The 27,690-nt window shown below is 38.7% G+C and overlaps 1 protein-coding gene across 4 annotated transcripts in view; it reads right to left on the bottom strand.

Annotated features, from left to right (window-relative positions):
- The window catches only part of NAA35 (N(alpha)-acetyltransferase 35, NatC auxiliary subunit), an 88,062-nt gene extending 61,995 nt beyond the window's left edge, over positions 1-26,067 (bottom strand). Inside the window, exons 1-6 of one of the 4 annotated variants that reach the window (XM_027550147.1) lie at positions 25,814-26,067; positions 24,965-25,093; positions 11,540-11,573; positions 4,142-4,256; positions 3,289-3,363; positions 1,274-1,441 (exon numbers count right to left, since the gene is read on the bottom strand). In XM_027550147.1, coding sequence (XP_027405948.1) covers positions 1,274-1,441; positions 3,289-3,363; positions 4,142-4,256; positions 11,540-11,573; positions 24,965-25,088 — 516 coding nt within the window. In that variant the 5' untranslated portion in view covers positions 25,089-25,093; positions 25,814-26,067. Of the gene's footprint in view, positions 1-1,273; positions 1,442-3,288; positions 3,364-4,141; positions 4,257-11,539; positions 11,574-24,964; positions 25,094-25,813 lie in introns of those variants that run through there. The other 3 variants (XM_027550148.1, XM_027550149.1, XM_027550150.1) reach the window with 3 other exon arrangements.
- Between the last annotated feature and the right edge of the window lie 1,623 nt (positions 26,068-27,690).

The following is a 27,690-nucleotide window of genomic DNA, read 5'->3' as shown; positions in this document are numbered from 1 at the left end:
TTTTGAATATGCTATCTAGGTTGGTCATAACTTTCCTTCCAAGGAGTAAGCGTCTTTTAATTTCATGGCTGCAATCACCATCTGCAGTGATTTTGGAGCCCCCAAAAATAAAGTCTGACATTGTTTCCACTGTTTCCCCATCTATTTCCCATGAAGTGATAGGACCAGATGCCATGATCTTAGTTTTCTTAATGTTGAGCTTAGTGTCCTTATAAAAGAGACTCCAGAGAACTCCCCACCCCTCCTTCTGCCTTGTGAGGCCATAGTTAAAAGAGGAACCAGGAAGCAGGCCCTCACCAGGCACCAAATCTGCTGATGCCTTGATCCTAGACTTCTCAGCCTCCAGAACTATGAGAAATAAGTAATTGTTCGTAAGCCATCCCAGGCTACGGTATTCTGTTATGGCAACATAAATGGACTAAGGCAGATGTAAAATGCTGATAAAGTAAGTTTCAAGGGTGCCAACCAATTATTCCAGAACTATTTGGTAAATAAACCCTTTCGCTGTCCCACTGATTTTTAATGTCCTTTTGGGAATACTTAATTTGTGTGTCTCTTCTCATTTTTTAACTCAAACTAATCTTTTACAAAATTCCATCCAAATGTTAAAGATTTTCTACCTGTATCAGTTCAAATATATAGCTAAATAATCAATGAGTGTTTAAAAAATACCTAGTATTTCATAAACAACTCATAAGACACACATTTAAATGTGGAACTCACATCAGGCATATACTTAGCTGTTCTTCTCACATATATAATGTAAATTTAGAAAAGCTTTACACCCTGAACCATTGCTGAAGCCTGAGATATTTATTCTGGATCAGTAACAGTGTGAAAAAGAAACTTAACGGTTTCAACAAATGAAAGAAACAGAAATAACTTAGTTTCAAATGCTATCACATCTCCCCTTAAAATACACAGAGTTTATTATCATTTTTTTTAATGATAAATGGAAAAAGCTTTCTATGACTAAAATGTAAAACACTTCCTCAGTTTGAGGTACTAAGTGGAAGAAAAAGTTTATACTCTAAACTATTCTTCATAACTTTTGTTTTCCTTTCCCTTCCTCCAAAGACTGAAATTAACTTTTATAATTTATAAGAGACTTAAGGGACAAGCTTATCTCTTCTATTTTCTTTGTGAATCCTCACAACATCCAGAGTAAGTATCTCTGTACATAATGAATATTCAATGAATGGTACTGACGGAATACATATTAAGATGAAGGTGGCCAATGAATTTCAGGAATTCTTAAATAACAAAATCTTACCTCTTCAAAAACAGCAGCTTTATTTACTTTTTCCCTTGCAATGTCACAGATTTTCAAGATACCCAGAGCAAAAGCTTTCATGGCAGGATCTTCTATAAAATCTGGATTATGAATGTAAAGGCACGTAAATACTGTCTGTGCCAAGGAATGGCCTTCTAACCACGTTATCTATAAAGAAATAAAAGAATGCACAAGTCTGAAAAGTCTGATTCAACAGAGGCCAGACACAGACCCAAATAAATATGATTAGTCACAAGACTTAAAAGAAGATTAAAAGGAAGATCAGAAAAGAAAAGCGTCTGAATCCATTTTCATTGACCAAAGTCTTCCAAGAATTAAAAATATGATTACCCAAAAGTTATAGATATGGAAAGCATTCTTTTATTATATAATTCAGTTTGCAAAATATTTAGAGATTAATGAAATTAGAGTCCCTCCTTACTTCATATCCAAACACTATTAATTCTATTACAATGTAGTAAATAAAAACCCATGAAATTAAGGAATTCTCAATTTTAGAGCCAACCAGGTTCTTAGCCACTCATTCAACTCTTCTTTTTCATCTGAACTACTACTAATCCAGTCAAGAGATTCATATCACACCTAGATTACCACAAGAAACTAGCCAACTGTTTTCCTGCCTCCCACCTCTACTTCAATACTCCCAATAAGAAGGATCATTCTAAAGCACAAAAATAATCATGCAATACTATTCTACTGAGTGACTACCATGGGCCAAGTACCCTGAGCTAGAAGCCAGAAGAACTGCAACCAAAACTGAGTAATCTATGATATTTGAGTACTATGCTAGGTATTTTGCATGTATCTTATCTCATTTTTTCCCTAACACTTTGAGAAAGGTGGTGTTTTTCTCATCTTACATATAAAGAAATAGCATAAATAATTTGCCCATGTTTATTCTAATTTCTACTTAGTCTAAGAATTCTGCAATAGAGCAAGAAAACTACATTACAAAATGAGAAATGCACATGAAAACTGCTTTAATTAAAATGCATATTTTGTATTACTAGTGTGCAGAAGACTCTCCAGACTAAAAACTGTCTGCCTATTAAAGTCCAAACTTAGATACAGCCCCAATACTCTTATAGAATTGTTCCTCAACTTTGACACAAATCCTCCATCTTGCCCCCTTTTAGCCTATTCTACTACAATTACAAATGGCCAAAGAGTAGTAAAAATATTTCTGAGGGAAAGAGCTTTGCAGGAAGGATCAGGATTCTCACTATGCCCCTTCCAGGCAAATAGTAGGCAAATAGGTAAGAATGATACCAGAGCGCTCACAGAGCTGATGTAAAAGACCAAAGTAAAAAATATACACATAAAACACCTAACAGAAATACTTCATACACACTGGTAATCAATGAATATTTTACCAGACACACAAATGAAGACATTTTATATTATGTCTAAAAATAATGATTTAATATCAACTTTAAAAAAGAAAGGGACACTCAGAAAGTGGGGGTGGGGTGGAGGAGAAGAGCAGTACACATGCGAGTTTTCCCACAATTAAACCACACTGTCTAGGAAGACAATCTATCCAGTACACATATATAAATAAATAAATAAAATTCCTCATAGTATAAAATGGCCAGTTTACTTCAATTTTCCCTAGAATAGGAAAAAAATTTCTTCAAAGCCAATCCAAAACTCTCTTTGGTTAAATGTCATGCTTACTTACAGAACCTTTAAATTACAGATTTGTTTTCCTGGGTACCGGGAGAATAGAAAAGGTACTTTGGATAATGGCTGTATATTATTATCTTTCTTGGAAAGAAAATATCCTTCCAGAAGATGAGAACCTAAAATCACCCAGATGAAAAGATAAAATAGCTGCTTCCTAGAGCATAACTTAGCCTAATAATCTTACATACATCTTACTAGGCCAAGAATTATATATATTTCATATTCAGTGATGGTGTATATACTTTCAAACTGTAATTCAAGTAAGCCACAGCTCTAAAATTAACAAATAGTGCTATCTTAACTCTTACCAAACAGCAAAAGCATGTATCCATTATCCCTATCAATTCAGGCAAGGTGAGGTCTTTAATTTTTATGGTGCCATCCTAAAAGAAAGGGGAAATATGACATATAAGCTTTTTAAAAATGTATGGTTACTATGTACAGTAAATATTTTAAAGTATAAATTCTAAGAAAACTCTATCTCATCATCTGATAAAACTAAGGGGTTGAAGTAACTCTGTATTCTTAAAAATAATGTATCTTAATAAGTCGTCAATACTAAAAATAAAAGCCTAATATAAAATAGAATAAAGGCCTTTATAAAAAAATGAGTCAAACTAACAAATATTTAAAAAGCACAGTTAAAATTAGTTTTGAACATTAATAAATATGAAGCATTTTAATGAACTGAAACTATTTACAAAGAAAAAAAATTTTTTTTTATTTTCCTTAAAATGATGTATGTCATAAATTTTTTAACAGTTTCCACTTATTTAACATATCTTTCTTCAAAAACTATGCAAAATTAAACTCTGAGGCAACTATGAATGAACTTCTAAATCAATTCTCATTGAGTAAATTTCTAGTTCACTACAAGCATTTTATTTAATATATTTAAAATTTAATCCTTAATCAATTACCTTGGTATTTATACTCAAAACACTTTCAAATATTAATTTTAAAAATGCATGTATATACAAATTTAGAACAAGCTTTTAATGAGACCTTTGTTAAAACTTCCAGACAGATAACTAACTTGTTTACATACCCGAGATGCATTTAAGAAAATTTGATATACTAAGTTTGATTTCCATTATTAATCAAAATGTTTTAACATATGAATAACAAATAATAAAACACAAAAGGCACAATGGTAACAACCTTGATAGCTTGTTCAAAATTGAGAACTTTTCGATTAACTTGGTTTCCAATCATGCCAGCATCCATCTTGGGATCCATCATTTCAATGGCAGACATGGCTTCAAAAAGACCAAATCTGCAATAAAAAAAATTGACTCTACAAATTATATTTGAACCAATAAGCTTATCCAGATTCCCACAATGGTACAAAAATCATTACAGTATTGAATACTTCAAATAACTACCCTATTCTAGGTATTTAGTCTCCACAACTTGCTATCACTTCTATTTCAATTAAATAATCCTCCTTCAACATAAAATTCCTTCCATGTACTTGTCACTCAAATCATTTTACATGCACTATAGGAAAAGAATTAAAAGAAAAGCTGTTTTTCGTTCTTCCTTCAAAAACTCTGCACATTAGAAGATTTGGGGGAAAAAAGAGATCAACTGATCAGCAATGGATTTCATTTTGCCTTCTTTATTTAACACTTAGAAAAGTATGTTTGGAATAATCATTATCAAATGTAACTTGCAGGTATTTTTCATTTTCTTTACATCTTGAAAGTCTAAAAAGCTGGCACATCACCATCTATAATGCCCAAAGTTTTGGCAATTACATAAGAAAAAAAAAAAAAAGAAATCCTGATGGTCTGGTATTAGTGGCTTATTAGCTGTGATACAGTATGGCCTGAACAGTTAGTATATCTTTAATTGAGATATGAAAAATGAAGAACCTAAAAGAAAGTATGATTGGCCATCAAGCTACTGACTTTCTAATTTGCTTAGTCTAAGCCAATAAATTACTAGGAAAATAAAAGACATCTATCTATGTTACACTACATCATTTCTCTCAGAAAAGCAGCAGCAGTAAGATATTAAGAAAAATAAACAAATGGGATCCAATCAAACTTACAAGTTTTTGCACAGCAAAGGAAACCATAAACAAAATGAAACAAAACATCAACAAACAAAAAGACAACCTACCGAATGGGAAATAATATTTGCAAATGAAGCAACCAACAAGGGCTTAATTTCCAAAACACAAATAGCTTATACATCTCAACAACAATAAAAACTATCCAACTGAAAAATGGGCAGAAGACCTAAACATTTCTACAAAGAAGAAATACAAATGGCCAATAGGCACATGAAAAAGATGCTCAACACTGCTAATTAGTGATTTTCAAATGAAAACTACAAGATACCACCTCATACCAGTCAGAATGGCCATCATTAAAAACTTTACAAACAACAAATGCTATAGAGGCTATAAAACAAAGGGAACCTTCCTGCAGTGTTGGTGGGAATGTAAATTGGTACGTAAGTATGGTAAGCAAGTATGTAAGAAAGTTGGTACATAAATATGTAAATACGCAGAACAGTATGGAGGTTACTGAGAAAACTAAAAACAGAATTACCCTATAACCCAGCAACCCCACTCCTGGGATATATCCAGACAAAACTTTAATTCAAAGATACACGCAGCCCTTTATTCACAGCAGCACTAGTCACAATAGCCAAGATATGGAAACAGCCTACATATTTACTGACAGATAAATCAATAAAGAACATGTGGTACATATATTAGCTTGGTGGAAAAGTAATTGTGGTTTTGCATTGTTGAACTCTGCTGTTTAAAGTTCAACAGCATAATAAAAAGCAGAAACATTACTTTGCCAACAAAGGTCCGTCTAGTCAAGGCTATGGTTTTTCCAGTGGTCATGTATGGATATGAGAGTTGGACTGTGAAGAAAGCTGAGTGCCGAAGAATTGATGCTTTTGAACTGTGAACATGTTGGAGCAGACTCTTGAGAGTCCCTTGGACTGCAAGGAGATCCAACCAGTCCATCCTAAAGGAAAACAGTCCTGAATAGTCACTGGAAGGACTGATGCTGAAGCTGAAACTCCAATACTTTGGCCACCTAATGGGAAAAACTGACTCACTGGAAAAGACCCTGATGCTGGGAAAGACTGAAGGCAGTAGGAGAAGGGGACAACAGAGCATGAGATGGTTGGATGGCATCACCGACTCAATGGACATGAGTTTGAGTAAACTCCGGGAACTGGTGATGAACAGGGAAGCCTGGTACACTGCAGTCCATGAAGTCACAAAGAATCGGATATGACTGAGCAACTGAACTGAACTGAACTGATGCTACTGAAATTGCTGATACTAGAAAATATTCTTAAATAAATGTGATTATGTTATACATCATTTTAATGCACACTTCTCACTTTGCATTTTTTTGCTAATGACTTACAACTTGATGTTTATTTTATATGTATTTTAGACTAGGGAAATGATGTTAAGACAAAAAGAAAATCTGAGCTATTTTCCTGAGTTCAAAATGGGTGGTAAAGCAGAGACAACTTGCAACATTGACAATGCAGTTGGCCTATGAACTCATAACAGATGTACAGTACAGTGGTGGTTCAAGAAGTTTTGCAAAGGAGATGAGAGCCTTGAAGTTGAGAAGCACAGTGGCTGGCCGTTGGAAGTTGACAGCTAGCAACTGAGAGCATCATCGAAGCTGATCCTCTTACAACTATAGGAGAAGGTGCTGAAGAACTCAACGACGACCATGCTATGGTGGTTTGGCATTTGAAGCAAATTGGGAAGGTGGAAAAAGCTCAATAAGTAGGTGTCTCAGGAGCTGACCAAAAATAAAAAAAATCAGCATTCTTAAGTGTTATCTCCTTTTATTCTGTGCAACAACGATCGGATTGTGATGTGCTACAAAAAGTCGACTGTATACAACTTCCAACGATGACCAGCTCAGTGGTTGAGAAGAAGCTCCAAAGTACTTTCCAAAGCCAAATCTGTACCAAAAAAAGGTCACCATCATTGTTTGGCAGTCTGCTGCCAGTCTGATCCACGAGCGCTTCCTGAATCCCAGTGAAACCATTACATCTGTGAAGTATGCTCAACCAACTGATGAGATGCACCAAAAACTGCAACACCTGCAGCCAGCACTAGTCAACAGAATGGGGCCACTTTTTCTCCACAATGCCTGACCACACATCACACAACCAATGCTTCAAAAGTTGAAGGAACCGGGCTACAAAGTTTTGCCTCATCCACCATATTCATTTGACCTCTTGCCAATTGACTACCACTTCTTCAAGCATCTCTACAACTTAATGCAGGGAAAATGCTTCTGCAACCAGCAGGAGGCTTTCCAAAAGTTTGCTGAGTCCCAAAGCATGGATTTTTATGCTACAGAAATAAACTTATTTCTCATTGGCAAAAATGTGTTGATTGTAATGGTTTCTATTTTCATGAATAAAGATATGTTTGAGCCGAGTTATAATGCTTTAAAATTCATGGTCTGAAATTGCAATTACTTTTTCACCAACCTAATACAATGGATTACTGCTAGGGCATGTAAGTCATGTCCGACTCTGTGCGACTCCATAGATGGCAGCCCACCAGGCTCCTCCGTCCCTGGGATTCTCCAGGCAAGAACACTGGAGTGGGTTGCCATTTCCTTCTCCAATGCATGAAAGTGGAAAGTGAAAGGGAAGTCGCTCAGTCGTGTCCGACTCCTAGCAACCCCATGGACTGCAGCCTAGCAGGCTCCTCCGTCCATGGGATTTTCCAGGCAAGAGTACTGGAGTGGGGTGCCATTGCCTTCTCCGATCAGATACTATAAACCTGTATTAATTAAAGGCATTCTAGCATACACAGATCAAGAGAAAACAATCTAAATCCACACAGATTTATGTAATCCATGTAATTCCATGTAAGAATTACAGATGATAAAGACGGAATTTCAATTACTGGAAAATCAGTGCATTAGTCAATCAATACTATTAAGGTAAGTGGTTAACTACCATGAAAAAGTGATATCTTTGATTTACACAATTAAACACAAACTCCAGGCAGATTTAAGTTCTAAACCTAAGACAAACAAATGAACAAAAATTTTTCAATAATTTACAAAGCTATGAAGAAAAAAGTTGGGTTACTCCAGCTGTGTAAAATATTAAAAAATTACATGCAACAATAAACTTGTCAGTTAAAATATAGACAATTATCTGGGGGAAATACTTTTAATACAGGCTATTTTGAAAAAGTTAGTATACAGAAAATACAACTAATTCATACAAATATTTGTTGTTGTTTTAGTTACTAAGTCATGTTCGACTCTTCTGCAACCCCATCAACTACAACCTGCCAGGCTCTTCTGTCTATGAGATTTCCCAGGCAAGAATACAGAAGTGCGTTGCCATTTCTTTCTCCAGTGGGTCTTGCTGACCCAGGGATCGAACTTGTATCTTCCACATTGGCTGGTGGATTCTTTACCACTGAGCCACATGGGAAGCCCAACTCATAAAAATATGAAAAGGCAAATAATCAGAAGAAAAGTAGGCAAAGGACATAAATGAACAATTAAAAGAGAAAATATAAACTACTAATAAAAATTAAAATGTAATCAAGTAATGCAAAACAAAATGATGGTTTTTTGGGGGGAGGAGTAAGGAAAATTTTAAAAAGCAAGCATACTCTCATATACTGTTGGTGTGTAAACTGATAAAGCCTTTTGTGAGGGAAATTTGGCTGACTCCATTAAAATCCATTCATTTGATTTCTAGGCTTCTGTCTTCAAAATTATCTGCACATGTATATGTATAAAGCAGTTGTATAAACTAAATTCACACTTAATTTTTCAATTTTCCCATGCTACCAATAAATGCTGCAATCTGAAAGTCCAACAATAGGGACACCATGAACAAATTATCATAGTCATTTTATAAAATAAAAAGCAATTTTAAAATGAACAAGGCAGAACTATTACATACTAAAATGGAAAGAACTCTAGGATATAGTGAATGGGAAAGAAATCTGCAGTACAATACAGTCGACCCCTTCTATCCACAGTGGATTGGCTCCAGACACCTTGGCAGATGCTGGAGCCCTTTACATAAAACTGCATAGTTGAATACTGCTCCGTATATCCCCATTTACAACTAACTAGTTTTATAACAATGACTATCTCCAGACAAGGAGCGGAGACTGTGTGGGGGAAAAGGTATCATGGGAAGTTTTGCTTCATCCCTAATGTTTAAATCTGTTAAAATACAAAGTATCCATTTATTACTATATGAAAACAACTAAAGAAAAGTTGTTATGGGCACAATTAAAACCCTAGATCAATAAGATATCTGTCTAATTAGTAACACTGCCATAGAAACTATAATAGCAACAAGTTAGCTATTCCATTCATTCAACAAATGCTCAGTGCCTACTACTACCTGCAAGGCACTGTTCTAGGCACTTGAGATACATGAGGGAGGAAAACAAATCTGACCACTTCCTGAAGCTCACATTCTAGTGGCAGAAAACGGACAACAAGAAAGTAAATTACATAGGTAGATTACATAGAAGGCTAGAAGACTGTACATGCTAGGGGGTGGAAATGACACTTAAAAGACAATATGGATTAAAAGGATACAATTTTAAGAGATGGTCATGGTAGGCTGCTGGTAATCATGATCCCTGGGCTCAATGACTAAAACCCTGGGGAAACGAAAAGGATCATGTTCCTCTTGTGATCCTTCTCAAATGCTATTCCACAGTCAGCAGTCACGTTCCTTCCTGAACTAGCTTATGGTCTGATTTCATTACATCCTTCCTATAACTGCCAGTGGCATCAAATAATGATGTTCTCAAAGTGTGGTCCCTAGATCAGCAGCATCAATCTCACCTGGGAACTTGTCAGAAATGCAACTTCTGTGATCCCACACTAGACCTACTAAATAAGGAACTCTGGGGGCGGGTCCCAGCAACCTATGTTTTAAAAACTCTTTCAGATGACACTGATATCACTAAAGTCTTAGAAGAACTAAATTTCAAATTCTACTTCTCCTAACCAAATATCCAATCTTGTCCACTTACTAATTTAAAATTTCATACCTCCAACCTTGAAAATTGAGTCTGGCCATAGCAGTATGAAACAGTGGCTACGGGAGTATACATATAATTAGGCATTTCCTTTCATTTACCTAGGGATTCTCAATCTACTTTTATCTAGGCATTTACTCATCTGTTTCTGGTCATCAACCAGCCTGTCACATATAACATGCAACCAATCAGTTCAATTCAGTCACTTTGTGTCTGACTCTTTGTGACCCCAGGGACTGCAGCATGCCAGGTCTCCCCATCCATCACCAACTCCCAGAGTTTACTCAAACTCATGTCCATTGAGTCCGTGATGCCATCCAACCATCTTATCCTCTAACATCTCCTTCTCCTCCCATCTTCAATCTTTCCCAGCATCAGGGTCTTTTCCAATGAGTCAGTTTTTCACATCAGGTGGCCAGAGTAGTGGAATTTCAGCTTCGTCATCAGTCCTTCCAATGACTATTCAGTACTGATTTCCTTTAGGATGGACTGGTTGGATCTCCTTGCTGTCCAAGGGACTCTCAAGAGTCTGCTCCAACACCACAGTTCAAAAGCATCAATTCTTTGGCGTTCAGCTTTCTTTATAGTCCAACTCTCATATCCATACATGACTACTGGAAAAACCACAGCTTTGAGTAGATGGACCTTTGTTGGCAAAGTAACGTCTCTGCTTTTTAATACGCTGTCTAGGTTAGTCATAACTTTTCTCCCAAGGAGCAAGCGTCTTTTAATTTCATGGCTGCACTCAACATATGCAGTGATTTTGGAGCCCCCCAAAATAAAGTCTGTCACTGTTTCCATTGTTTCCCCATCTATTTGCCATGAAGTGATGGGACCAGATGCCATGATCTTAAGTTTTCTGAATGTTGAGCTTTAAGTCAACTTTTTCACTCTCCTCTTTCACTTTCATCAAAAGCCTATTTAGTTCTTTTTCGCTTTCTGCCGCAAGGGTGGTGTTATCTGCATATCTGAGGTTATTGATATTTCTCCCAGCAATCTTGATTCCAGCTTGTGCTTCATCCAGTCCAGCATTTTTCATGATGTACACAGCATATAAGTTAAATAAGCAGGGTGACAATATACAGCCTTGATGTACTCCTTTCCCAATTTGGAAGCAGTCTGTTGCTCCATGTCCAGTTCTAACTGTTGCTTCTTGATCTGCATTCAGATTTCTCAGAAGGCAGGTAAGTAGGTCTGGTATTCCCATCTCTTTAAGAATTTTCCACAGTTTGTTGTGAATGCAACCAATAGCTTTTCTCAATAAATTTCACATCCTGTACATCTACTCTCAAGGAAAGGACCAGAAGTCACAGTTTCACTAGGTACAACCTCTTCCCATCACAACTAAAGTCAGCTGTCTCAAAAGAGTTCACCAAGGTTAAAAAATATATAATTAGTGTTATACTTACAGCTTTGAAAGGTAAATTTACTCAGACTTCAAGGAATACTACTGCACACAAGACAAAGTAGAAATATTACACTACACTACTTCAAAGGATACAAATACTTACAGCTTATCATGAAGCAGTTCTCCCAACTTTAATTCTAAAAGAAACAAAGAGAAAAATCTTTTGAATAATACCATATTTATATTTAACTGTTAATTCTAAGAAAAAAAATGAAACAAAATATTAGCACCTGGAAAATGTGCTTAGAGTCCTTTATACTTCATTTTCTAAAAAAATGGTCATATTATTCTACTCAATTACTAATATAATGTCTTCTATGCAGTGAATATTTAAATAGTAACTATAAATTGAACTTCTGAGAATCTAGTAAGTGACCCACCCATCACAGGCCACAATAATACAATCAGAATTATCAGACTCATTAAAAAAAAATTGCTAATATATTTATCCCTATATAAACTTCTCCACAGAACTCTAAGCTATTTTTCAAGTTGTTTTTAAACCACTTGGCATCATAATCTAATCTCTCTTTGTCCCAGGAGCACTGTCAAGACTATTTTTTCTTTTGGCTGCTCTGCATGGCTTACAGGGTGATCTCAGTCCTCCAACCACAGATTAAACCCACACCCTTTGCAGTGTAACTGCAGAGTCTTAACCACTGGACCACCAGGGAAGTTCAAAAACCATTTTTTAAAATCACACTTGATTTAAATAAGGTAGAAAGCACTTGAGTAAACAGCTGATCAAGAATGTTTATCCCCTGTAAAGCAGCTGTTCTCAACCTTGCCTCATATCAGTATAAATTGGAGAGCTTTTGAAAATCCTAATGTCCAATCAGCATCCCAAACTAATTAAATTCTAAGAGTGGGACCTACACAGTGGTTTTAAAGGACTCCAGATGATTTCAGTGTGCAAGGAGGATGAGAACTACCTCTGTATCATTTTTAAGGAGCTTAAATGTTAATGGTCAAATCCTGTGGAAGATATAAACAAGCAGTTTTCAGAATTTTACTAATGCCCCTAGTTTATTACAAGTTCAGTAACATTTGGTTTTTAAAGTTTCATGTACCTTCCCCAATGGCTCACGTGGGTAAAGAATCTATCCGCAATGCAGCAGACACAGGAGACGCAGGTTTGATCCCTGGATTGGGAAAAATCCCCTGGAGAAGGAAATGGCAACCCACTCCAGTATTCTTGCCTAGAAAACCCCATGAACAGAGGAACCTGGTGGGCTACAGTCCGTGGGGGTCACAGAGTCAGACACAATTGAGCAACTAACACTTTCATGTACCAAAACAAATAAATCAATGAGAAACATTTATCAAAATATTACAATAAAGCAGAACATACAACAGTTCTCAAAGATGGTCTGAGAACCCAGGAGTCTGTGACATTAAAGTTGTTGTTTTTGTTTAGTCTTTAAGTCATGTCTGATGCTTTTATGACCCTCTGGACTGCAGGCCGCCAGGCTCCTCTGCCCACGGACTTTTTCAGGCAAGGAAACTGGTGTGGGTTGTCATTTCCCTCTCCAGGCATCTTCCTGACCCAGGAATCAAAGCCGTGTCTCCTGCACTGGCAGGCAGATTCTTTATCCCTGGACCACCAGGGAAGCCCAATGTTAAAGTTACTTTTGTAATAATACTAAAAGTTTTTTTTCATTGTGTTGACATTTCCAATGATGATGCAAAAACAATAGTGTAAAGAGGAAAAGGGCAGAACTGTAGTTTCAGCACAAATCAAGATAGTGGTCCCTAGCAAAACAGCGTATTCTTCATTTTCATGCACTTTCACTTAACAAGTCTTTGATGGAGACAGTAAAAATTACTAATCTCAGGGCAAGGACCAAAGTGCAAGTGAGGCATGTAGGGTGCAAAATTTAACGAGGTACTTTCAGATAGTACCTTAAGTTTTGTACCCTATATGCCTCAGTCATTTCATCCTAGGGCTGGTCCTGATATACCTAATTAAATTTCAATCTCTTGAGTACATCTTTTTAATATTCTATTTGATAAACAGGAAGCATATGTAAACACTTCCTCTGCTTACCAAAGTAAGAGACTGTCTCAAAGAAAAGCTCTTACACAGTTATCATGGAACACCACTTTTACTGGAAAGAACATGACAAGTTATAGTCATTTGAACTTGACAATATAGCAGGTTTTTTTAAAAAAATAAGAGTCTGTCACTTTAAGAAAATAACCAATAAGATTTATTGCCAATGACAAAATTTGAACTTTCAAAAAAAAAAATCAGAACTCTGGAAAACACATATCGGCTGCTATGAACTTGACAGTGTCCCAATACTTAAAAAGGCTTTCCTGATTATACTGGTGCTGATATTATTAACAAATTTGTTTAATATTATATAATGAAGTGTGTCAACACCTGGAAGATGTGCTTAACTCACTAAACCAATATTTTGCAAATGATAATGCATGTCACAAAATTAGGCATGGATAAAAGATCCAAAGTTACAGAGAGACCAATATACTTTATGTAACAGAGCATGAAAGGTCCACTGATAGGCTTTCAGACTGCACACTGCAAACTAATCTTTAAGAAACTATCACCTGTTAAAAGTTTTGGTGTAGTAGCAAATTACCTAAAAAGTTCCCTAATCTTTTAACTACACATTTTGTGAGGCCAGATTTACTTCTAATGTTTCAACCAAAACAACATGTGGCAACAGATTGAATGAGAAGCCGCTATGGAATTCAGGTGCCCTCTATTATGCCTACATCAGAGATTTTCAAAAGTATACTTGAAAATAGTATATAGTGGCGTATCCACTCTTCAAAGTTGTCCTGTTTTGAAAAATACATTTTTCATTTTTAAAATGTTATGCTGACAAGCAAAGGGTTTATTATCATTTTCAAATAAATATTTTAAAAATTTCTCAGCTTCAAATTCTAATAAACATCAATATACATATAGCACACATAAACAACACTTAAAAAAGCCCATGTGCTTGCATGCTCAGTCATGTCCAACTCTTTGCAACCCTGTGGACTGTATCCCACCAGATTCCTCTGTCCATGGATTTTCCATGCAAAAATACTACAGTGAATAGCCATTCCTCTCTCCAGGGGACTGCTTCTGACCCAGGATCGAACTTGTGTCTCTTGCATTGGCAGGTGGATTCTTTAGGAATGTAAAGTAGAACTGATGCCAAAAAATTTGAGAACTGCTATAATAATTTATCATAAACTTTAGAGTAGATGTGGGTACCAGTTTCACTGAACACTCCAGAGAACTAGGAGCAAGTAGATCACTCTGGACACTGAGTTCATCATCTGAAAAATGAAGGGTTTTACTAGATGACTCCGTAAAGTTCCTTAGGACATCCTCCCTTTTGCCTTGGAAATGAACAATGAACTATAACTTGTACCTGGAGTATGGATTTGCAGTAGTGCTAAGCACTTGAAGCATATATTCATTCTCCTGGAAAAAAGTAATCTAACAGGATGAGAAAAACATGCAACTATTTGATATTTTACCATCTTACAAATGAGAACATAATTTGTACACTGAAGTTACAGATCTCTAAATATGTCTACACTAACATTATGAATGATGCTTAAATTTGCTGCTTTCTTCACTATGAAGGCCCTATTGAATCTATGACACAGCTGGACTCCAGTACCATTATACAGTAATAATTAAAAGATGAATTAAAGTTTACCTCTGGGATAAAGGTGGCCAACTGAACACATGCAACAACGTTTAATTCCCTCCTTAAATTTTATTTCAATAATTAAGGTGAAAAAAAAATATTTTTTAAGAAAACTATGAACCTTAAGGAAGAGAAAAACTAGTTGTTGCAAAAATAATACAACGAAATTAGGGAAACTAGGAAAAAGACACACAAGTAATTTCTTAGCAAACTCGAGAAAAATAATACTGGCAGTGAAGTGTGAAGCTTGAGTCATTCAGTCATGTCGGACTCTTTGCTACCCCATGGACTATGGCCCACCAGGCTCCTCTGCCCATGGAATTCTCTAGGCAAGAATACTGTGGGTTGCCATTCCCTTCTCCAGGGGATCTTCTGATACAGGGATCAAACTGAGGTCTCCCGCACTGCAAGCAGATCCTTTACCATCTGAGCTACCAGCAGTGGAGAAAGCCAAAATCAATCTGATTTATCAATCATCTTTGAAAGTGAGGATAAAGACAGGCTGAAATGTGGAGAATTGAGCCATCAGACAGCCCAAAGCCCTGCCCTAATGTACAGATCAGGATAACTACCCCTCCCCTCACCTTGGGTAATACTGAAGATTTTCCTTGAAAGGGGCAAACCAAAAAATCTCCCGGACAGGTTATTTGAAGGCTAGGGTTCAGTACTGGAAAGAAGGGGCATTAAGTGAATACATGACAACTCCAGACTTCTTCCCCTATTTAACGTGCAGTCAAATGTCGAACCTCAAGCAGATGAATTTTATCTACAGAATATAATCTTTCGAAGAGGAAGGAGCTATGTAACTGACACCATGGGTTCTCCAACACAAAAACCAAGTCAGATCACCTGACATTGACATGCACAGCAGAAGAGTCCTGCTCAAAAATTCAAGTTGGCTTTTTGGTCCCTGAGGCAACAAAGGATTCTCAGATACCTGAAGTAATCCTCTAACACAGAAGATAGAAACCAAGAAAATAAACTTAAAAAGGCAAGTTGGAAGAAAGACACTATGTAGGCAAAATTTCAAAAGAAATATTATTATCCTTAGAGATAAAATAGTTCAACCCTGAAACAAAACCAGGAAATTTTACTTTTATTTAAAAAGAGATATTCAAAAAAAGAGAGAGAGATATTCGGGGGCGGGGGGGTGGTGCGGAACAGTAGAAATTAAAAACATTACAGCGGGAAAAAAAAATTAAATTCAAAGTCTTTTAACTCCATTCAGCTGCTATAACCAAAATACCATATATTGGGTGACCCATCAACAACAAATTTTATTTCTCATGGTTCTCAACTGTGGGAAGTTCAAAATCAGGGAACCAGCAGACTCAGTGTCTGGAAAGGGCCCACTTCCTAAACGGCCTTCTTTTTAACTTCACATGGTAGAGAAGCAAAGGCAAAGGAGAACAGGAAAGATATACCCATTTGAATGCAGAGTTCCAAAGAACAGCAAGGAAAGATAAGAAAGCCTTCCTCAGCAATCAATGCAAAGAAATAGAGGAAAACAATAGAGTGGGAAAGACTAGAGATCTCTTCAAGAAAATTAAGAGATACCAAGGGAACATTTCACGCAAAGATGGGCTTGATAAAAGACAGAAATGGTATGGACCTAACAGAAGCAGAACATATTAAGAAGAGGTGGCAAGAATACACAGAAGAACTATGCAAAAAAGATCTTCACGATTCAGATAATCACGATGGAATGATCACTCACCTAAAGCCACATCCTGGAATTCGAAGTCAAGTGGGCCTTAGAAAGCATCACTACGAACAAAGCTAGTGGAGGTGATGGAATTCCAGTTGAGTTATTTCAAATCCTAAAAGATGATGCTGTGAAAGCGCTGCACCCAATATGCCAGCAAATTTGGAAAACTCAGCAGTGGCCACAGGACTGGAAAAGGTCAGTTTTCATTCCAATTCCTAAGAAAGGCAATGCCAAAGGATACTCAAACTACCACACAATTGGCACTCATTTCACACGCTAGTAAAGTAATGCTCAAAATTCTCCAAGTCAGGCTTCAACAGTACGTGAACCGTGAACTTCCAGATGTTCAAGCTGGATTTAGAAAAGGCAGAGGAACCAGAGATCAAACTGACAACATCCACTGGATCATCAAAAAAGCAAGAGAGTTCCAGAAAAACATCTATTTCTGCTTTATTGACTATGCCAAAGCCTTTAACTGTGTGGATCACAATAAACTGTGGAAAATTCTTAAGAGATGGGAATATCAGATCACCTGACCTGCCTCTTGAGAAATCTGTAGGCAGGTCAGGAAGCAACAGTTAGAACTGAACATGGAACAAGACTGGTTCCAAATACGGAGAGGAGTACGTCAAGGCTGTATACTGTCACCGTGCTTATTCAACTTATATGCAGAATACATCATGAGAAACACTGGGTGGGATGAAGCACAAGCTGGAATCAAGATTGTTGGGAGAAATCTCAATAACCTCAGATATGCAGATGACACCACCCTATGGCAGAAAGCAAAGAAGAACTAAAGAGGCTCTTGATGAAAGTGAAAGAGGAGAGTGAAAAAGTTGACTTAAAGCTCAACATTCAGGAAACAAAGATCATGGTATCCGGTCCCATCACTTCATGGCAAAGAGATGGGGAAACAGTGGAAACAGTGACTGACTTTATTTTGGGGGGCTCCAAAATCACTGCAGATGGTGACCACAACCATGAAATTAAAAGACGCTTGCTCCTTGGCAGAAAAGCTATGACCAACCTAAACAGCATATTAAAAGGCAGAGACATTACTTTGCCAACAAAGGTCCGTCTACTCAAAGCTATGGTTTTTCCAATAGTCATGTATGGTTATGAGAGTTGGACTATAAAGAAAGCTGAGCGTCAAAGAATTGAAATCAGTCCTGAATGTTCATTGGAAGGCTGAAGCTGAAACTCCAATACTTTGGCCACTTGATGTGAAGAACTGACTCACTGGAAAAGACCCTGATGCTGTGGAAGATTGAAGGTGGGACAAGGGGACAACAGAGGGTGAGATGGCTTGATGGCACCACCGACTCAACGGACATGAGTTTGAGTAAACTCTGGGAGTTGGTGATGGCCAGGGAGGCCTGGCATGCTGCAATCCATGGGATCGCAAAGAGTCAGACATGACTGAGCAACTGAACTGAACATATGGTGGAAGGGACCAGGAAGGCTCTGTGGTGTCTCTTTCTCAGGAGTATTAATCCCAGTCATGTGGGTTCCACTTTGATGACCTAAGTACCTCCCAAAGGCTCCACTTCTTAATACCACCATAGTGTGTGTGGGCATTAGGTTTCAACACATGATTTGGGGGCAGGGGGAACACATTCCTCCATAGCATTGAGGAAAACTACAAAGAGACGGAAAACAGGCAACAAAGTATTAAATAAACAGATCTTCCAATATCCAAAAAGTAAATACTAGGGGCTATAGCTCAGTGGTAGAGCATTTAACTGCAAAAAGTAAGTACTCCATAAAATGAATACGGAAAAAACAAGAAATAAAGTAATCCAAGAAAATTCCCCAGAACTGAAAAATCAGAGTGAAAGCGCTCAAGCGTCATCAAACAAAGCACACTACTGTGAAAGCTCTGGACATGAGAAACAAAAAGAAGATTCTAAAAGGTTACATACGAAAGTTCAGTAATCAGAGTATCAGACATTTGAGCAATGCCCTCAAAATTCTCACACACTCCCAGATGTATTATCAATAAAGTGGAAGAAGAGAACAAAGGCATTTCAGACATTCAGAGCCTCAAAAAACTGTATCTCTCATGTGCTTTACTCAGGAAGATAATAAAGGTATCTAATCAAAACCAGGGAGAAAAGTAACAAACGCCAGGGTGATGATTAAGCAAGATCTCAGGATTATACCGGAGAAGGCAATGGCACCCCACGCCAGGACTCTTGCCTGGAAAATCCCATGGACAGAGGAGCCTGGTAGGCTGCAGTCCATGGGGTCGCTAAGAGTCAGACACGACTGAGTGACTTCACGTTCACTTTTCACTTTCATGCATTGGAGAAGGAAATGGCAACCCTGAGCCTGGTGGGCTGCCGTCTCTGGGGTCGCACAGAGTCAGACACAACTGAAGTGACTTAGCAGCAGCAGCAGGATTATACCAGGTATAAAAGACAAGATATCCAGACTGGAGAGAAGTAAGAGGCTTGAAAAGAAATTTCTTTATGGTGAATTAAAACAATAGGATGTCTAAATGTGTTAGATGATTCAGACAATTGATGAAGAGCATAAAGTACAATTAATGAAACTACATATCTTTTGAGCAAACACTTTTTGCATAAAACAGAACTGGGTAGGAAGGGAAAAGGAACAATTTTACTTTTTGGCTCAGCTATGAATAATATTTGCATAGCTATAACTACATGGGGGGGGGGGTGTGAAATCCACAATGCCCAAAGGGGAATGGGGGTATCAAGAAATAGCAATAAAAGCATGCTATTTAGGATCATGATTACTAAAATAACCAGTTAAAAGGGGGAAAGTGGTGACTTCTGAGGACATCTTTTCTATTGACCAAGGCTCCTAACATAAAGCAGGATACGCAATACAAGATTAACAGGGAAATCTAGTAAAAAGAGCCTTTAAAATGCAACAAAGCTCCCATTCCTTTCTACTGCGTGCTATTTAAATGCTAGTTGTTGGTCTTATGACATCCATAGGCTCCTTTCCTTTAAAAAATTCAACGTCAAAGAGATTAAATAGCTAAATATTCTTGAAAGTAATCTAAACAGAGTGAACTAAGCGGCACTGTTGGTACTTTGGGCAGAAAAATTACTCTTCTGTGGGGCTATTCTGTGCATCACATGATTAGCCGCATCCTTAATGTGTACGCACTAGTTGTGCTGTGTGATGCTGTGCTCAGTCATACCCAACGCTGTGTGACCCCATGGATTGCAGCCTGCCAGGTTCCTCTGTCCATGGAATTTTCCAGGCAAGAATACTGGAGTGGGTTATGTGACTAACCAAGCATGTCTCAAGACGTTGGCAAATGTCCCCTCCAGGGCAAAAATCACCCCTGGTGGAGAACAAGAGTGCTCCACAATTACCAGTGCTGCTCAGCAAACCCATGACCCACCACTAAACACATTCTTAATAGTATGGAACACAGAAAACATAATTCATTTCCCAAACCAAAATCACTTCAGAAATATTTTATAGGCTGCCCTGATCTTTCACCAGGAGAATTTCTGTTCAACTTTTTTCTCCTAGAATTAAATGGTTCCAACAAGCAGCAAACACATAGAATAATGATTCTGAAACCAGGGTTCATGAATTGAGGGAGTGGAGTGAAAGTCCATTAAAGTTTTATCAAAAATCTATACTTCTTTTATAATAATTGTTAAATGCTATGTAATCAGTTCAATGGCAATCTTTTTAAAATAATCAGTTCAGTTTAGTCACTCAGTCGTGTCTGACTCTTTGCAACCCCATGGACTGCAGCACACCAGGCTTTCCTGTCCATCACCAATTCCTGGAGCTTGCTCGAACTAATGTCCAAGTTGGTGATACCATCCATCTCATCCTGTCGTTTTCTTCTTCTCCTGCCTTCTATCTTTCCCAGCATCAGGGTCTTTTCTCGTGAGTCAGTTCTTCACATCAGGTGGACGAAGTATTGGAGCTTCAGCTTCAGCATCAGTCCTTACAATGAATATTCAAGACTGATTTCCTTTAGGATTGACAGGTTGGATCTCCTCTTCTCCAACACAACAGTTCAAAAGCATCAATTCTTTGGCACTCAGCTTTCTTTATGGTTCAACTCTGACATCCATACATGACTACTGGAAAAACCATAGCTTTGACTACATGGACCTTTGTCGGCAAAGTAATGTCTGTTTCTTCCAAGGAGCAAGCCTCTTTTAATTTCATGGCTGCAGTCACTATCTGCACTGTTTCCATTGTTTCCCCATCTATTTGCCATGAAGTGATAGACTGGATTCTATGACCTTAGTTTTTTCAATGTTGAGTTTTAAGCCAACTTTTTCACTCTCCTCTTTAACTTTCATTAAGAAGCTCTTTAGTTCTTCACTTTCAGCCATAAGGGTGGTGTCATCTACATATCTGAGGCTATTGGTATGTCTCCTTGCAATCTTGATTCCGGTTTATGCTTCATCCAGTCTGATATTTCGCATGATGTAAGTTAAATAAGCAAGGTGACAACATATAGCTTTGACGTACTCCTTTCCCAATTTGGAACCAGTCTGTTGTTCCATGTCCAGTTTTAACTGTTGCTTCTTGACCTGTATACAGGTTTCTTTGGAGGCAGGTAAGGTGGTCTGGTATTCCCATCTCTTTCAGAATCTTTCAGTTTGTTGTGACTGTTTAGAAGATTACAGAAACAAATTCCAAACCGAACAGATGATAACATAATCAAGTACTGCTACAGTACCAGTGCTTGTGTTCATAATTCTGCTGGTTCCAGGCAATCACTCACATATAACACAGGTTCTCAAACTTTTAAGTACAAGATCCAGATAGTCTCTGGATATGAAGAAACATGGCCTTAGAATATCATTTATTCTTACAAACAAACATATTGTTCTGGGTACGAGAAGACAGAACAGAAAGAGAAGTAAGAGGCTTAAGCATCCTAGATTTTTTCTTTTAACATTTTGTATTGGGGTGTAGACGATTTACAACATCGTGATAGTTTCAGGTGAACAGCAAGAGACTCAGCCACAAATATACACGTATCCATTCTCCCCCAAACTCCCCTCCTTCCCCTCCCATCCAAAGCATCCTAGATTTTAAATGAGGGAACCGAAAACAACAAGTTTTCTGAAAGTACTAGGCAAGACCTAAAGAAACTGGATGGATAAGGGGAGTCCTGAACAGTGATGAAAGTAAAAGTGTTAAGTTGTTCAGTTGTGTCCAAGTTTTCACAACCCCATTAACTATAGCCCGCCAGGCTGCCCATCCATGGAATTCTCCAGGCAAAAATACTGCAGTATGTTGCCATTTACTTCTCAAGGGGATCTTCCCAACCCAGAGATCAAACGCAGGTCTCCTGCATAGCAAGCAGATTCTTTACCATCTGAGACACTAGGGAAGCCAACCTAAACAGTGAAATCTGTTATAAAGATTGATGGAAGAATGAACTAAGTCATCAAAGAGAAAAGAAAATAAGTGAGAGGATGGGCCCATATCCTCCTAAACTAGAATTTAAAAAGAATGAAAGTTATGATAGCTGACTCTGGATTACCTCTGAGCTCTAGACGAGTGATGGTGTCATCATTCCAGGAGAGGTTGCTGGCTCTCCAGAACGAGTGTGGAAAGGAATCTTGCAGTCAGAAGCTGCAGCAGCAGTGTATTTTTTATGATCTTTATGTTTAAGTGAAATTTCTAAGTTGTGACTTTGTAATTCAGAAAGTGCCTAAGTATAGACAACAAAATAGAAATAAAGAACAAAGGCTTTACGGTAACAAAATGACATGGTTTGAATTAGGCAAGATTTCCCAGAGAAGCAAAGCTCAGAGGTGTTATTTAGACAAATGATATATTACATATATTACATAAATAGTGATGGCACTATACATTCAAAATACTTTGGAAAAGAAAAAAAAGACTCAATGTCAATTATAGGAAATGTGGTAGGAACGTGCCATTTGACCAATAGGAAATACAAGAAATAATTAAAGTTAGAATTTGAGGATTTTAGAGAGCCACTAAAAGAATAAGTAGAAACGTACGTGAAAAATGCTGTCATCAGTAGACAGGGTATTTTACAGTACTCCCCACCACCCCCTGAATCACAAAAGTCAAGCCAAATGCCATCACACTATTACCAAAGAGAAGCCACTGCAACAGTTAAACAAATTATTAATACCATGGACTAAAGACTGCTAATAGCCTTTAGTCCTAAAATCATACTCAAGTTTAATTCTATGTCAACTTTTTAGTTGCAAGAAGTATACCTCTCATTTGAGCCACCTGAGACAGTACAAGGGCTAATTATGGGGGAATTAATAGGATAGTTTGATGCTGGTAACAAAATAAAATGCCACCCTCTCTCAATCAACACTGAAGAAGGTATTAAACCACATGTCCTACTCAAGGTTCCTTCCCAGAAGCAGAGTTATTCACTGTTCCTTAAACATAAAAATCTCAGTTTAGAGTAATTTTCCTCACATTCACTTAACAGAATCTTGACCACTCCTTCACAGCCAACTCAGGGCACGTGATAGTGAAGTCACTCAGTTGTGTCCAACTCTTTGCGACCCCATGGACTGTAGCCTACCAGGCTCCTCAGTCCATGGAATTTTCCAGGCAAGAGTACTAGAGTGGATTGCCATTTCCTTCTGCAGGGTATCTTCCCAACCCAGGGATCGAACTGAGGTCTCCTGCATTGCAGGCAGACGCTTTACTGTCTAAGCCACCAGGGAAGTAACTCAGGCCATATTTACTTCATAAAACCCTTCTTATTTAGGTTCATAATGATAGTCCTCTAATACACATCACTTAAAATCTGTGTAAGATTATAGGTGGGATCCACTTACTAGTGGAAGAACACTGAGCACAAAAGCTACATTGTAATTTACATTTCTCTCTCCCTTAGACAAACATATATGTGCAGTCACCCAACTCTCAGTCTAATGGTTTTTCCACTATCTCACTTAGGTGTACTTTAACTGGACATGTATTTCAAAACAGTTGAAGAGTAAGCACATGATTTATGCCTCTGATTATATTCACCTGGCTCCCTTTCATCTGCAGTTCCAAGTCTTTACTTCTCTTAAGAGCACTATTCTAAATACACACCTTCACTAAAAGTCCAACCCTCTGTTCACTAAGAAAATAGAAGCCATCATGTGTGAATCCCTCCACCATTCCTCCCTGCCCACTTAGAAACACACGTGTAATCTTCACCATCTTATCATTCTCTGAGGTTAATTTCTCTACAATGTTCTTGATCCCATCCCATCCTCTTAAAGTTCAAGCCCTCTACCATTTGTTCTTTTCTCTTATTTTCCTTCTCTCCTTCTTCAAGGCTCTTTCCGCTCCAGTCATTTATACATAAGCATTTACTGAACTTATTAAGTGCCAGGCACTGTTCTGTGTACTAGGATAATTTCTGCACTCACAGACCTTATTGTTTGAGTGGGTAAGGCTAACAGTAAACAATAATTGAAAATGATGGTTTCTCACAGTAGATAAGTACTACAAAGAAAATAAACTGGGATTCAACTAGGGTGGAGTTGGACAGAAGAGAATGAGGGGATAAATCTGCTTAGGTTGGCTGTTTTGAGAGCTCACTGGAATGGTAACATTTAAGTGGTCAGGAAGGAGCCAGCCACCTGAAGACCTATGGACACAACCTTGGTGTATTTAATGAGATAAGGACCTCATGACTAACATAATGAGCCTAATGGAGCAGTGGTACAAAAGGTCTGAGGCAAGCACCAGATCATATAGGCCGTAGGGAACAAGTGTGAATTTTATTCTACATGCAACAGGAAGCCACTGGAGGATCTCAAGCAGAGAATGACATGATCCAATTATTTTCAAACCTCAAATATACAATAATACTCCCATCTTTAGGGCGACAGAATTTGTATTTCCAATTTGAAATTATTGCTATGTGCACGCTAACCTGTTAAAGTTAGAAAACGTTAACAGATGAAACTGCCTCAACATCTGTATTTAATGCAATATCTATAAAAACTGGTTTTAAATGAAAGTTAAAATCAGAGGATAGAGAATGAATAAGTGTGGTAACGCAATAAACCACACTTACATGTTGATTATTTTTTCCATTTATTGAGATAGTTTAAAGATCACAATCCACATTTTTATTATACCCTTTCCCAAATTTTGAACTTCTAATTCAAAAATTCAAACTCACCTCGACAAGCTTCTTCAAAATCTTGGGTTATGTCCACCCAGTTTGTGTTGCTTTTTTCCATCTTTTCTGGTATACCGAGCTCCCATCCTGAATCATCATCTTCTACAGAAGCTTTCATAACCATTACGCCTATAAAATTAATATTATCGTTAAGAGAGACGATGCAGCTTTCAGGGCAAGAGTATTTGCAAACTATGTTTAAGTATTGGATGAAACTCTTACTAAACTGTTGAAGCAGAGATCTTCTGAGTTTGAGGATAGCTCTGTGAAAAACTACCTTAATGCAATTAAATCTCACGTTAACTAATACTGCTGCTGCTCATTTAATAATAGATAGCCCATCACCTACCAGGACTCCTAATCAGTGTGCCTACTTGAGAAGTAAAATCACAAACCATCCCACCAGCGGCCCAAAAAGAACCACCTCCAGAGTTCCAACTTTTAACACTGGCCACACATAACCAAGGCACTCTTCAAGGTCCCCTCTCGAAGTCCAAGACCCCATGCAGCAACTACTCAAGTCAAGATGGTCCCTCACCTGCCCGGAGCTCACAGGGAGAACCTCTCCCGAGCCGGCCAGACCCCCGCACAGCCTGTCTCGGGGGTGGGGGTGGGGGCATTGCGCGAGGGAGCTTACCGCCGGCCCAGGGCGGGGGAGCACCTAAAGAGGGGACCCGCCCCAAACGGGTCAGCCCGGCCGGGCCCCGGCTCCACGGGCACGGAAGCAAGGACAGGGCTGTCGTCGCGCGCGAGGACGGGCACGCCCGGTACCAGGTCGTCGCCCGGGTAACACCAGCTAAGGGCAGGGCCTCGGAGGGGAGCGGGCACGAGTAAGCCCGAAGCTCCTACCTGAATCGCGGCGGGAGGGCCGGGGCCGCAGGGTGACCTGGCCTCCCCAGGGTCCGCCACACGCGCAGGGGGCTGTGGCTCTAAGGCACGGGAGGAAGGAAGTCTCAATGGCTGCACACCGCGGTCCCTACCTACTTCTCTCGTGGCCACCCGCGCCGCCACGCACCGTCCAGACCGCTGAAATAACGACACCTCCTCGGCCGCCACCGGCGCCCCCTCCCCTCTCCGCCCTGCCCGACCGGCCTCGTGCGCGCATGCGCACGCCTGGTGCGCGCGACCCCGCCTCCTCTCCCTCACGCCTGAGGACTTCGCGCTCCTCGGCCACACCCCCTTCCTCGCCACCGCCAACATTAGGCCGTTGGCCATCTCTTCTCGCGGGATTAGAGCAGATCGCGAGACCGGAAGCTACATTCTTTCTCCACCCTGCGGCCGCATCCTGGGTAATGGGTGGCTCCAAGCAAGGGGCGGAGCCTGGGGGCCCCAGAGCCTGCCCCTCCTCGCCCCGCACGGCTACCTGGGAAATTCTTAGAAAGGTGACAGGAAGGAATGAGGAAAGGATGGAAGTGTGCGCAGATCCTAGAGGTTGGGTCCTTGAATGAAGACCCCAGCTCTGCAGCTTGACACCGGTTTTATGTTTCCTAGAAAGTCTGGGGATTTCGAGAGGAAAAATGGAAACAAAATACAGCAGAATCAAGCTGTTTTTTTTCTTTTAGACCTTTGGTTTAGCGTTTTCCTAAAATTAATAAAATGATTGGTTTTAAAGTGGGGTTACATTAGTGACTAGAACGGGTAGGAAACAAAACACAACTTTACCACTATTAGTCATTAAGAGGTAATCCCAGGTGGCTCTGATATCCTCCTGCCAATGCAGGAAATGGGAGTTTGATCCCTAGGTGGGGAAGATCCCCTGGAGGACGAAATGGCAACCTACTCCGATATTCCAGTCTTGGAAATACATGGACAGAGAAGCCTGGAGGCCTACAGTCCATGGGGTTGCAGAGTCGGACAAGACTGAGCACACACACAGGCAGCCGTTAAGGTGGCCAAAATGTAAAATATGATAGAAACGTTGACAATATGGATCAGCAGGACCTCTCATATATTGCTGATGGGAATCCCAAATGGTACAAAATTTTTGGTAAACAGTCCATCTTTTACTATAAAATTAATCATGTATTTACATGATCCAGCAATTCCACTCCTAGGTATTTAATTAGGAATGAAAATGTGCCCATGCAAAAATTTGTACATTAATTTTCACAGCTTTATTTTTAATGATCAAAAACTGGAAGCAGCTCCAATGTTCATCAACTGATGACTGGAAAAACAAATTGTGGTATACCCATACAATGATATGTAATTATCCATATAATGAATAGTAATTAGTGACAAACAAGAATGACTACTTAACATGCAAATATATGAATCTCAGAAAACATTATTCTGAGCAAAGGATATCAGAATATGAGCAACACAGTATGATTGCATTTATATAAAATTCTAGAAGAGACATGTAATCCATCGTGACAAAACAGAACAGTGAGCATCATAAGTGGAGGTGGGTATCAAGGAGGGATTAATTGGAATAGGGCTAGGTGATTTGATTTGATTTCCCTGGAGAAGGAAATGGCAACCCACTCCAGTATTCTTGCCATGGAGAATCCCATGGACGGAGGAGCCTGGTAGGCTACAGTCCATGGGGTCGCAAAGAGTTGGACACGACTGAGCGACTTAACTTTAGGTGATTTGAGGTGTTGGAAACATTCTGTATCTTGATTATGATGGTGGTAATATGGCTGAATTCACTTGTAAAAGCTCATTGAAGTACACACTTACAACATGTGCATTTTACTTTGTGCAAATCAAGCCTCAATAAA

The sequence above is a fragment of the Bos indicus x Bos taurus genome, chromosome 8 (genome assembly GCF_003369695.1).
Source record: "Bos indicus x Bos taurus breed Angus x Brahman F1 hybrid chromosome 8, Bos_hybrid_MaternalHap_v2.0, whole genome shotgun sequence".
NCBI lineage: Eukaryota > Metazoa > Chordata > Mammalia > Artiodactyla > Bovidae > Bos > Bos indicus x Bos taurus.
Note: the sequence above shows the minus strand (reverse complement) of the source record. Positions and strands in the feature narration are given on the sequence as shown.